This window comes from Rhinopithecus bieti, unplaced genomic scaffold (assembly GCF_001698545.2).
Source record: "Rhinopithecus bieti isolate Rb0 unplaced genomic scaffold, ASM169854v2 scaffold_33330, whole genome shotgun sequence".
Classification (NCBI taxonomy): Eukaryota; Metazoa; Chordata; class Mammalia; order Primates; family Cercopithecidae; genus Rhinopithecus; species Rhinopithecus bieti.
This window is the reverse complement of record NW_016814059.1, coordinates 377,961-390,155: the sequence shown is the minus strand read 5'-3', so window position 1 is coordinate 390,155 and position 12,195 is coordinate 377,961. Positions and strand designations below refer to the sequence as shown.

Here is a 12,195-nt window from a genome sequence, read left to right as displayed (position 1 = left end):
GCGTGAGCTATTCATTACGAAGTTCATTACGAACCCCAGAATGAAACTGTGGCCCCGGAGACACAGCCATGGGAACCCCACTCTCAGGTTGATTCAGGCCACAACGCAAGCAGCCGTGGTTCTGTGGGTACTGGTGAGAAGCCAGGCCCCGTTTACAGCCCAGAGCCCCGAGGGGCCCAGGGTCTCACTGCTTGGTGTGAGCAGACCAGGTGCTGCCCCGGGGCCCCTGCTCCCGCTGAGCTCCCTGGACTGGGGTGGGGGCCGATGCCTGTGCTCCAGGGAGCTGTACCTGGCAGGTGTACACCTGCACCTGGCTTCGTGCAGGTGTGGGTGTGCGGCAGCCAGGGGCTCTGACACTGTGGGGCAGAGCCAGCGTCCTGTTTGTTTGCCTCAGTTCTTCCTCCCCGGGGGCACTGGCTCACCTGTGTGCGTTTGTGCAGGGGGAGGGGTGGCCAGCGCCAGGGAGCAGCCTCCGGTTGCCCGACGGCAGTGGGTGGCTCTGCTGGCCCCAGGGCCGGGCGTCTCTGCAGATAAGGCATTAACAGTCCCTCCGCGGACGCGCCCTGCAGATCTGCTGACGGCTGGCTCCGTTCTGCCCAGGTGCGTGGGGCGAGGTGCCAAAGGTTCTCTATAAAGTGCCCGGCTCCCAGCCCACGGCCACTCGCCCTCCAGCTTCTGCCCTGCCTGCTGTGTGCGGAGCCGTCCAGCGACCACCATGGTGAGGCTCAGCCTGCCCAACCCCGGCCTGGACGCCCGGATCCCGTCCCTGGCTGAGCTGGAGACCATCGAGCAGGAGGAGTCCGGCTCCCGGCCCAAGTGGGACAACAAGGCCCAGTACATGCTCACCTGCGTGGGCTTCTGCGTGGGCCTGGGCAACGTGTGGCGCTTCCCCTACCTGTGTCAGAGCCACGGAGGAGGTAAGCTGGCCGGGCGGGGCTGCGGGCCAGGCTGTGGCCAGGGAAACTCAGACACACGCAGAGACCCTGGGCGGACGTCCTCCCCGGACCCTCGGCTCCCCAAGCACAGAAGGGAAAGGAGAAGCCGCAGGGCGTGGGGGAGCTGGGGCCCCCACCTGCCCTTGTGCCCAGTTCCTAGGCTGCTGGTGAGGAGATGGGCCTGGCCGGCACGGCCCCAGGGCTTTGTGTGAGGCTCCAAGGAGGACCCTGAGTTCCAGACTGGCAGTTCTGGAAGGTTCTGGCCCCAGGGTGGGGCCGGGGAAAGGTTGCTTCTCCCGGTACAGCCCCTCCTCGGAGGTCGCGGGGCCGAGCCCTCCTGGGCATCATCTCTTGTCCCAGCCCCACAGGCGGGCACCTGCCAGTGCAGGGGGCAGAGGAGGTAGCTGGGTTGGGGACAGGTGACCCTGCAGGAGCAGAGTGGGTGGCCAGAGCCTGTGGACTTGGGCCTGGAGGCCGGGGAGCTGCTGTGCCCACCCGACACACAAGCCTGGTGCTCCCCGTTCCTCTGGCTCCTGGGGCCGAGGTGGGCATGGCTGCTGCTAGCATGGAGGTGACATTTGTGTTCCTGCTCAGTGGCCCTGAGCATCTGAGAAGTGGCTCCCAGGCCTGGCAGGGGGCTGCACGTGAGACCCCACACTTGGGCTCAGCCTTGGGCTCGGCGAACCCCAAAGCTGCTGCCCCCACAAACCTGCTGCTTTCTCGGTGGAAGGTCCAGGAGGGCCTGGCGCCCTCAGGAAACAGGCTTCCTGCTGCCCTGGGGCAGCTCATGGTGGGCCGTGAGGGTCTCAGCCTCCGTTTAGAGCCCTCCCTCGGTGGGCCCTGTTTTTTCTCACCATGGAGAGCTGCTGTCTCTCACACGGGCTTTGTGATGGGAAGGTTTTAAAGAAAAACAGAGATGGGCTTTTCCTGAATCCGTTTCGCCTCCAGCGTTGTCGAGGAGTTGATCATGGCCTTGCGGGGTGAGCGCTTCACGAACCTCTGGTCCAGCCGGCACTTCCCACTGGAGGCAGGGCGGGGTCCTCGGCCACTGCAATGCTATAGTCCCTGACAGTCCCCAAGTCTCAGCTCACCAAAGCCTCAGGGACTTCCTGGCCACTGTCCTCACTCCCTCCCCCAGGGCCCTGTCCTATGGGGAGGGGGAGGATCCCTGCTCTGACCCACACCCCAAGTTTGTTTAGCTTGGAGGAGAAACTGAGCCACAGGTACTGGGGACGGAGGGGCAGACGCATGCCTCCTGGGAAGAGGAGGGGGTGGGACTGCCCCAGCCTGCCTGGGAAGTTACTTGTCTTTGCACAGACGGGCAAGTTCTAAGATGTAGGCTTGGGTGGGAATCTGATGGGGCTCCCAGTACCTCAGATAGTCCCCACTCTGACACTGAGAGACCAGCCGCTGTGCACGGTGGAGCCTGGGAGCAAGCAGCTTTCAAGCAGCGGGTGCTGGCGCCACACCCTGGGCCATGCTGGGGTGGGCAGGTGTGGGCAGCGGGCTCTGGGCAGGCAGGCCCAGGTGAGGAGGGCCGAGTTGCTGGGGTGGGCAGGTGCAGGCAGTGGGCAGCGGGCTCCAGGCAGGCAGGCCCAGGTGATGAGGGCTGAGTTGCTGGGGTGGGCAGGTGCGGGCAGCGGGCAGCGGGCTCCAGGCAGGCAGGCCCACGTGAGGAGGGCCGAGCGGGCTCTGGGATGTGCTGGGTCTCAGACAGTCCCGCTCCTGGGGTGGACACCAGCAGGCCCTTCTCCCCAGACCCCAGACAAGCTGCCGCTGACCTGGCCTTTCTGCTGGGCCACCAGGTCACCTGCTAGACTCTGAGGGCCACTGTCACCTGGGCCCCCATCAGCTGCAACATCGCAGGGGGCTCCACAGGGTTCTGGCAGTCCTCCCGGCCTGGAGGAACCCCGTGCCTTTTGGTCACACTGTGGGGGCTGACCAGGACCCCACACACCAGACCACCAGCCTGAAAGAGCTGAAGCCTGCATTGCAGCCGGAGGGACTCGGGCCAGCAGGGCAGCGCACTGAGAATGGGAGACGGCTCTGCAGGCCACTGGGTTTCCCACCAGGGCACTCATCTCCTGGTGAATCTAATCGGGGCTGCAGCTCTGCTCCCAGGGAGCTTTCAGGGAGGCAGCTGAAAGGACCCAGGGACACAGGGTCCCCTCCTCCGGCTCTTGGGGCCTCGTGGGTGCCAAAACAGTGGAGCAGGCAGCATCCCCGGGAGGCCGCACCCACAGACAGCGCGCCCTCTCTCTATGCATCTTAGTGAGGGCTCCAGCATGCACGCCGTGTCAGTGACACCAGATTTCCTAATTTATGCGGGTCATCGAGACCAAATCGAGGGGAAGCAGGCAGCCGGGTCCTCCTGGCTTCCCTCCTGGAAGCCTCCTGAGTGTTTGGGATTGTCCTTCGAGGTTAAAAACCATTACGCCTGCGAGTCTCCTGTGTCTTAACAGATTTTGCCATCCTTGGAGAGCCTGTGCCAGGTGGGCAGGTTCAAGAGACCCTTTCCCGATCAAGGGCATTTCCAAACTCAGCCGCCACTCACCTGAGCCAGCTCAAGGGCGCGCTGTGCCCGGGTGTTCTCACCTGGGAAACGGGTGTGATGGCAAAGCCCCCCTAGGGTGGTGTTCAGGTGGGGGGCGGGTGTGCAGGAACAGCAACCGAAAGCCGTGAGATGTGGTCAGCCAGGGCTCACCCCGCTCACCCCCACCTGGGAGCACCACGTCCCCACGGCAGGGCCCCACAGTGCCGGCGGCCCAGGCGGAGACGCATTCACGCTCCCCTGGGTCTGTCCAGAAACCTCGGCTGCCCCGTGTGTCCCCGTCAGTGGCTGCTGACAGAGCCCATCCCACAGCTGGCCCCTCAGGGGCTGCCCCCCAGCTCCTCTACACACGGCAGTGACAGTGCCCGTGAGAGAGGCGGGAGCCTGAGGAGCTACCCCTTCAAGGACCGTGTGGCCCCAGTACAGCTGTTTCCGGCTGTTTCTTCTTTGCTGCTCAGCACCTGGCCCCGGGTCAGCTTTTTCCTCAGTCCGTGTACAGCTATTTCTTAGCAAAAATCCAGGCAGCATTTACTTGGTGCCACAAACACCACCTGCTGGAGAGAGAAAAAAGGGGAAGCTTAGTCCCTGCATGAGAACAGCAGCTCCCTCCTCCCCCTCCTCCCTCTCCTGGTTTCCCACTTAGGACAGACAGGAGGAACTGTGTTTCTGTGCCCAGTTTCTCTTTCCCTCTGGCTGCTTTCCATCTGGCCACGTTCCCCCGCCCCATTCTCTCGGTTACCTGCTTCCACCTGAGTGAGCCAACGTCTGCAGCGCAGCAGAGAGGCCTGGTTTCCAGGGACCTTTGCAACCACATCCAGGCGCCCTGCACTGCCCCATCAGGTGAAGCCACTCAGTGTTGCCTGGGTGCTGGCAGCCCCTTTCTCCGTCTCTCCTTCCTCTGCGCCTCACCCCACACTAGGAAGAAGTCGCTGGGTTTAAAAGACAAATATTCGTGTTCTGGTGGCTTTAATTGTCAAGAATGCTTGGCTTTCCTTGCGTTTCTTGGGGCAGGACAGCCCCCTTCACTGGGAGCAAGGGAGGGCCCGGCTGCCTCCGGGCTGCGTTTGGGGTAGAGTGGTTGTGTGCCCCCCAGTTCTCTCTGTTCACGGCTCCATGCTGAGCCTGAACCCCAGGGGTCGGGGATTTGAGGGTCTCCTGCCCCAAGGAACTTTCAGAAAGGAGAGCCACCAGGAGCAAGGGCAACAACTGAGACTCTCAGAAGAGGGGACACCCTGGTGGGGTTTTCAAGGATGAGTAGGAGTTTTCTCAATGGAGATGGAGTGGAAGGAAGACCCAAGCATTTAGGGTTAGGGCATAGTGGAGGGAAGGGAGGAGATGGAGGACGTTTGGGATCATGCACTTGCTTTTTCCCTGGTAGTTTTGTCTGGAAGAGTTTCAAATCAAGCTCTTGGGAAAAATAATTAGAGGAGTGAATCTTTTCCTATTTTAACCCAATGAGCAGGCCCTGCTGAGGTCTTGGGTGTCCCTGCAGGTGAGCCTGCAGCCTCCACCCCCTCCCATAGGGAACCTGCTGGTGGGCATCTTCTGCACCCGGCCTTGGGAACCCACTGGTGGGCGTCTCCTGCACCCAGCCTGGGGAACCTACTGGTGGGCGTTTCCTGCACCTGGCTTTGGGGACCGGCTGGTGGGCATCTCCTACACCTGGCTATCATTCCCCTCTGCCTTTCATCTCACGATGAATCCAGCATCCTGCCAGCCCACCCTACACACCTGGCTCTCCTGGAATTCCCCACCTACAGCTCCTGCTTCTGAAGGAACCTGTCCCCGGAGCCCCAGCTCAGAGAGAGGGACCTGTGCACCGGCCAGGACCTGTGTGGGGATAGAGGCCTCAGGCTCCAGAGGGCCCTGTTCCACCCAACAGGCAGGCACCAAGTGGACAGAGGGAGGAGGAGAGAGAAGAGGCTCGGTGTTAAACTGGGAGAGGGAGGAGTGAGAAAGGCTGGCGGGGGACAAGTAGGGAAGTCACGGCCGCCAGTACCTGGCTCCTCCCTCCCGCCTCTACCCACCCCTCCCTCCTCTCTCTCTGTGTGTCTCTCTCCATGGCCCTGTGTCTATTTCTCTCCTTCTCTGTCTCTCTCTGTTTCTGTCTGTGTGTGTGTCTCTCTGTCTCTTTCTCTGTGTCTCCATCTCCCTCTCTGTGACTCTGTCTCTGTATGTCTGTGTGTATCTCTGCCTCTCTCCCTGCTTCCCTCTCTGTCTCTCTTTGTGTCTCTGTCTCTCTGTGTCTCTGTCTTTGTGTGTGTCTCTGTCTCTCACACACGTGCAGTGCCATCCCCTGAGGATGGTAGTTTGGGGTCTGACAATGCCCTGCTGGCTAGGGAGACAGTGGCTGAGTAGGGGAAGGGAGGCAATGGGGAGGGAATGGGGGGAGCTCAGGGTTTAAGAGATTTGGTGGGAGAAGAACAAATGGAACACGTGTGTGGGGAAGCAGAGTGAGGGTGCCCAGCCTGGGGGCGGGAGGATGATGGGGCTTGGCTCTGCTGGTGCGGAGGGTGCAGGTGGGCGGGTCACGCATCCTGTCTGAGAGGCCCCAGGGACACGCAGCGTAAGGAGGGGCTGCTGCTGGGACCCCAGTGTCATGTGAGCAGCCCCACAGCCCTCCATCTCAGGGTCAGTTGCCACGGGACGGAAAGTGGCCCAGGAGACAGGACCCAGGTTGGGATCAGGCTCACGGGGGTTTAGGACCTGCACAACCCCAGGCTCTTCAGCCACAGCTGTGTTTGGAATTCTTGCGCTGTTGCAGCTGCTGACCCTGGTCCCAAAGGCTGTCGGCTTCGCTGTGCTCACCCCGGCTGCAGCGCAGGCCTTCCGTCCAGCCTGGGGCAGGTGCGACGGGAGCTGCTTCCGCGTCCCCATAGCAGGGTGCTCGGGTTCAGGTAGGAGACGCACTGCATGGTGTCAGGCCAGCCTCGGAAGCCGGGCCCCATGGCCTGCACTCCTCTCTCCTGTTCCCTGACCCTTGTCCTTCTCCACCTTTGGGCGAAGGACCCACCGGTGTCCGCGCTGCCCTGGCTGGATGGGAGCCCTGCCAAGGTCGTGTCCCTCCTCGCCCTCTGCCAAGCACCTTGGGCACCGTCACGATGCCCAGGAGTGGCTGCAGCTCATCCTGTGTGTGTAGCCTTGGGGCCTTGTAGCTGAGCTGGGAGGCTGTGCGTCTACCTGCAGAGGGAGTGGTCAGGGCCGCCCGCTTGGTCAGGCGAGTGGAATTCGTGGGCGTGGCCAGGCCCCTTCTCCGGGTACTGAGCTCTGAGAGGAAGCCGACCTATGCTTTTCAGCTTTGGTTTTCCGAAAGAGACAGAATTTAAAGACATGAGGAAATGTGAGTGTGAAATCCTTCTAAGCATCTGCGATTTTTCCTGAATCTCTTCTCCCGGTCCCAGGCTGACTCTGAGCCTCTACGACTGATGACCGCAGGAGCCACGTGGCTTCCTCTCAGGGTCAGCACATCCCTATCTTTTATCCAGTTCAAACCAATGTTCAAACAAACAACTCTCCAGCCAGTCGAAACCCTAAAAGCGGCCCTCGTTTAGACTGTGAGTGATCTCTCTCAGTGCCTGGACAGTCCCACTTTGCTGCTACCGTTGTAGCCCAGACTGAATGACTACATTTTCACAAAGATTAAATAGCATCATATGTCAAAGGTGATTTTTCACTGTTCCAAATCAGAGAATTAGCCCCAGAATGATGGCTGAAGCTGTCCTTTTAGGGCAAAGAGGTAGCAGAGCGGAGGTGGGTAGATCCCCATAAGACAAAACCATTGTCACAGCAGAAGCAGAAATGTCTCAACGTAGTTCTCCTTTTTGCAATTTTTTATTGTTACTGAATCATATATGTAAAATTTGCCATTTTAATCATTTTTACATGTACACTTCAGTGGTATTAAAGACACTCACAATGCCATGTAACTAGCACCTGGACCCAGGTCCATCTTTAGAACTCTGTCTTAAGAACCAAAACGGTCCCCACTAAACCCTAACACCCCACTGAGGCCACACATGATTGCCAGGAAACAGTCCCTCCCCACAGGCATGCCAAATCCACAGAACGTTCATTAAGCCAAGGAAGGACGTGGCAGGTGCAGCCGGCACAGGTGGGGCAGGGGCGGGCACGCTGCTGTTGGAAGCCCCTGACTAGACAGGCAAAAGCAGCTCCTCCGTGGGACCCCTGGACTGCCAGGGGGTGGGCAGGGAGGTCGACTCAGGCAGCGGCTGTGGTTGCAGGTTGGTCAGTGCACTCAGGGCATGGACCACACCTCCCTTAACGACCACAATGTCCCAAGGTCCCACAGGCGACCTCAGCCTGTGTGATGGTCAGGAACGGCCAGGTGCCCAGCAGTGCTTTCAGAACGTGGAGTCAGCTCTGGCCCTGATCCCATGGACTGGCTGCTCCATCTCAGCTCTGTTCCCCCCGGTGGGCCAGCCACAGGGGCTGCAAGGTGCTGTGAATGGCTGCTCCTGAGGGAGGCCTTCCTGCTGCCCGGGCCAGCTCTCAGGTGTGGTGGACTCCTCCCGTTGCAGGAGCCTTCATGATCCCGTTCCTCATCCTGTTGGTCCTGGAGGGCATCCCCCTGCTGCACCTGGAGTTCGCCATCGGGCAACGGCTGCGGCGGGGCAGCCTGGGCGTGTGGAGCTCCATCCACCCAGCCCTGAAGGGCGTAGGTGAGTGCCTCGGAGCCATTCCACCTGGGCCCAGGGGTCACCTCTGCCTCGGAGCCACTCCACCCGGGCCCAGGGCTCGCCTTGCCGGTCTCAGCGCCCCTGCTCTGACTTCCTTGTCTGTTTCTGGTGAAACAAAGGTCCCAGGTTCATCTCCTGGAGGCCTTTGGAAACTCCAGGCCACTCCTGGTCACCAGGAACCAGACAGGCCAGCAGAGGCCGCCCGAGTCCCTGCAGCCCAGGGCCCAGGAGGGTCCAGACTCTGGACAGCAGAGTGACCCCTCAAGCCCTCCCCAGGGTGGCACTCAGCAAGAGCCCAGGGCCCAGGAGGGGGCGCCAGCCACTGCCCTCCCAGCCTCCTGTGCCCACTCCCCCACATCTAGTGAGGAGGTCCCCAGCGCGGACACCCCCAGACATAGTCATTCATTGATAAACTCTGGGGCCCAGGAGCAGACCCAGTGCAGCCTCACCAAGAGGACACGGCTCATTAAGGCCTCAGAATATGGGCAGGCAGTGAAAGACGGAGGAGGAAAGAGCAGGGTCCACTCCAGAAAGGGGTCTGAGTCCAGGAAGCACCTGCCCTTCAGAAGCCTGCAGGCCTGGAGCAGAGCCCACACCCTCATCCCAGCCTCTCCCTGAGTCTCCAAGGCCTCCCTCCAGGCCCAGGGCAGAGCCCACACCCCATCCCGGCCTCTCCCTGAGTCTCCAAGGCCTCCCTCCAGGCCCAGGGCAGTGCCCACGCCCTCTCCTGAGTCTCCAAGACCTCCCTCCTCTCTCTCTCTGTCTCTGTCGCTCTCTCTTTCCCCTCCTATTTTCTCCCTTCCCCACCTTTTCCTCCCCCCACTCTCTCTCCCGCTCTCATTCCCCTCTCTGTCTTTTTTCTTTCCCCCTCCTATTCTCTCTGTCTCTTCCCTGCTCTCTGTGTCTCTCTCTTCCCCGTCTCTGTCTCTCCCTCTGTCTCTCTTACCCGTCTCACACTCACATATTCACAGCACACATTTGGTTTTTGAGTTTGAAACTTTGATAAAGCGTGTAGTACACAGCACACTCTCCATCCTGCCTAGTTGTCCCCAAATAATTGAGAAGATTCCCCTCTGCAGTTCCTGCTGTCTCCCCTCTCAGGAGTCCTCCACAGGGAAGGTTTTCCTGAAGCCCACCCACCTGTCCTGGGCACGGGGGCTTCCTGGTTTGGGGCAGGGCCAAGTGGGCAGTCTCCCCAGCCCATAGGCAGCAACCAGGCTACTGGTACATCAAAAGTTCTCTGCCAAGGCCGTGGCCTAGATGCACCTGCTGGAGGCTGCACTGGGCAGGTGAGACCCATGCCTGGGGCGAGCCAAGCAGGCATGTGCCAGGAAGGTGTGAGCTGGGAAGGCATATGCAGGGGAGACGCATGGAGGGGAGGTGTGTGCAGGGCAGGTGTGCCCCTCAGATTCTGGGTCAGCCCATCCCGGCCACACCCTGTGCCAGCCCTGGGACCTCCTGCTCAGAGTGGGGACGGGCAGCCAGAGGAGGGCGTGCCCCAGCCCCAAGCCTCAGCAGTAGCATCCCTGCAGGCCTGGCCTCCATGCTCGTGTCCTTCATGGTGGGCCTGTACTACAACACCATCATCTCCTGGATCATGTGGTACTTCTTCAACTCCTTCCAGGAGCCTCTGCCCTGGAGTGAGTGCCCACTCAACGAGAACCGGACAGGTGAGTCCTTGCAAGCAGCCCTGTCCATCTCACCTGTGGGGCCGCTGTGCCTCTCCTAGCAGGCACATGGCCTCACGAAACTTAGGTCAGTTGTGGCAGAAACCAGAGCCCCAAGGCAACAGGGCATCAAAGAACGGCAGCGCCAGAGAAAAGGCCTTCAAAGTGGTGGCTCTTTTGTCGGGGGTGTGGTGGAGGATGAGGCCCTTGGGGGAAAGTGTGGGAGCCCAGCAGGGGCTGTGCCCACTCTGAGGGCCCGTGGTCACCAGCCTGGAGTCCGGGGCTGCTGGGAGGCTGCTCCCTATTCTCCAGGAAGGGACGTGGTGTCAGGACTGCCGCCTTCCACCCCACGCATCCCTGCGTTGCTCTGCTCAGGTGGGTCTGTCCTGCCCATGTGGGCCCTGCACTGCCCTCTCACCCCGGCCCTTCCAGAATCCTCTTGCCCAGAGAGGGAGCGTAGGGGACAGACCCTCTACGTGTGACATGCAGTCAGCTCACGGCGATTCACAAGTGGCCCTGGGGCCTGAATGGCTTGGTCAGCACCGGCTTCTGGTCTGACCAGCACAGCGGGGCCAGCGGGACTTCCCTGCATGCTGCTGTTCTGTTGAGGCCAGCAAGACGGCCCCTCAGGTCAGAATAAGACAGGTCCTCTCACGATACGTGCAACCCTCACTGCACTCTGGGACTGTCGGGGCCCTTTCCTGCCTCTGGGGGTGTGGGGTCCTCTGGAATTAGACCACTTCCTCCTTAGAAGGGTCTCAGGTGGTTCCCCAAGCCCAGAGAGGCCCACGGTGGCGAGAGTGTGTGGAGTGGGCAGTTGCAGGCGAGGGCCCCCGCCCAGGAGCGCAAACGCTCTGAGGCCGCCAGACTTGCACAGAGAAGAGGGAGCAGCGTGAGGCCCAGGGTGCACCTGAATGTTGGGACTGGAGCCTTCTAACCAGTGCACCTGTGTAGGCATGTGTGCTCGTGTGCTCACAAAGGCGTGTGCATACATGGGGTGTGCAGGTGTGTGTACCAGATGGGTATGCAAGGGTGCAGCTGTGCATGTGTGCTGTGTGTGCACATATGCCTGTGTGTGCAATGTGTGTGCACACGTGTTAGGCATGTGTGCTCGTGTGCTCACAAAGGTGTGTGCGTACGTGGGGTGTGCAAGCGTGTGCACCAGATGGGTATGCAAGGGTGCAGCTGTGCATGTGTGCTGTGTGTGCGCATATGCCTGTGTGTGCAATGTGTATGCACACATGTGTGTGCACGTGAGCATGTGTGCTGTGTGCATGTGCATGTGTGGGGTGTAGAGGTACATGTACCAGATGTGCACGTGAGGATACAGTCATGCTTGTGTGCTGTATGTGTACATGCATGTGTATGCACGTGAGCATGTGTGCCTGTGTGCATGTGTGTGCTTTGTGTGTCCGTGCATGTGTGTGCATGTGAGCACGTGTGTCTGTGTGCATGTGCATGTGTGGGGTATGCAGGTGCATGTACCAGATGTGCACACGAGGGGGCAGCTGTGCGTGTGTGCTGTGTGCGTGTGTGCTTGTGCATGCACGTGAGCATGTGTGCCTGTGTTCATGTGCACGTGTGGGTGTGTCACTGGTGTCAAGGCCTCTGGAGCAGCTGGCATGTCTTCCAGATCAGGGCCTTCCATTTTCCTCCCTTGGGGGGCCCGCACCCTGAGGTGTGTGAATGGCCCTCTTCCCAGGGTACGTGGACGAGTGTGCCAGGAGCTCCCCTGTGGACTACTTCTGGTATCGAGTGACGCTCAACACCTCCACGTCCATCAGCGACTCGGGCTCCATCCAGTGGTGGTTGCTGCTGTGCCTCGCCGGTGCATGGAGCGTCCTGTACATGTGCACCATCCGCGGCATTGAGACCACCGGGAAGGTACTGCGTGGGCCCGGCGAGGCTGCAGGTGCTCCAGAGGGCAGGTGTGGGCAGCCCTGCATCCAGCCGGCTGCACTCTAAAACCCAGCTCTGGGGGTCCCGGGCTCTGCCTTTCCCCAGACCCCACCGAGAGAGCTGCCTTTGCCCTTCGGCTCACTGGCCTGGGCGGGTGGGGCCCTGCCTGCCCTGGGTTTCCTGAAATGACCAGACTTGGGGCCCCAGGAACTTGGCGTTGGCCCACACGACACTTAGCGTTGTGTAGGAGTAATACTAACTACTGGAAAGAGACGACGACGACGATGATGATAAAATAGGAAGGTGGAAATGGAAGAGTGAGGCTTGATCTTCCCTACATGGGAATCTTTGGTGCGAGGTCCAGAGCAGCCAGCCCGTTCTCCTGGTGGGCCAGCAGCCTGTGAGGCCCTGACCCCCTCCCAACTCATCCCATATGCCCCGCCCCT

The 12,195-nt window shown here is 60.7% G+C and overlaps 1 protein-coding gene across 1 annotated transcript in view; it reads left to right on the top strand.

Annotated features, from left to right (window-relative positions):
• The first annotated feature begins 546 nt into the window (after positions 1-546).
• The window catches only part of SLC6A19 (solute carrier family 6 member 19), a 26,498-nt gene continuing 14,849 nt past the window's right edge, over positions 547-12,195 (top strand). The window contains exons 1-4 of the mRNA XM_017849583.1: positions 547-917; positions 8,025-8,165; positions 9,716-9,853; positions 11,553-11,734. Coding sequence (XP_017705072.1) covers positions 716-917; positions 8,025-8,165; positions 9,716-9,853; positions 11,553-11,734 — 663 coding nt within the window. The 5' untranslated portion in view covers positions 547-715. The remainder of the gene's footprint in view (positions 918-8,024; positions 8,166-9,715; positions 9,854-11,552; positions 11,735-12,195) is intronic.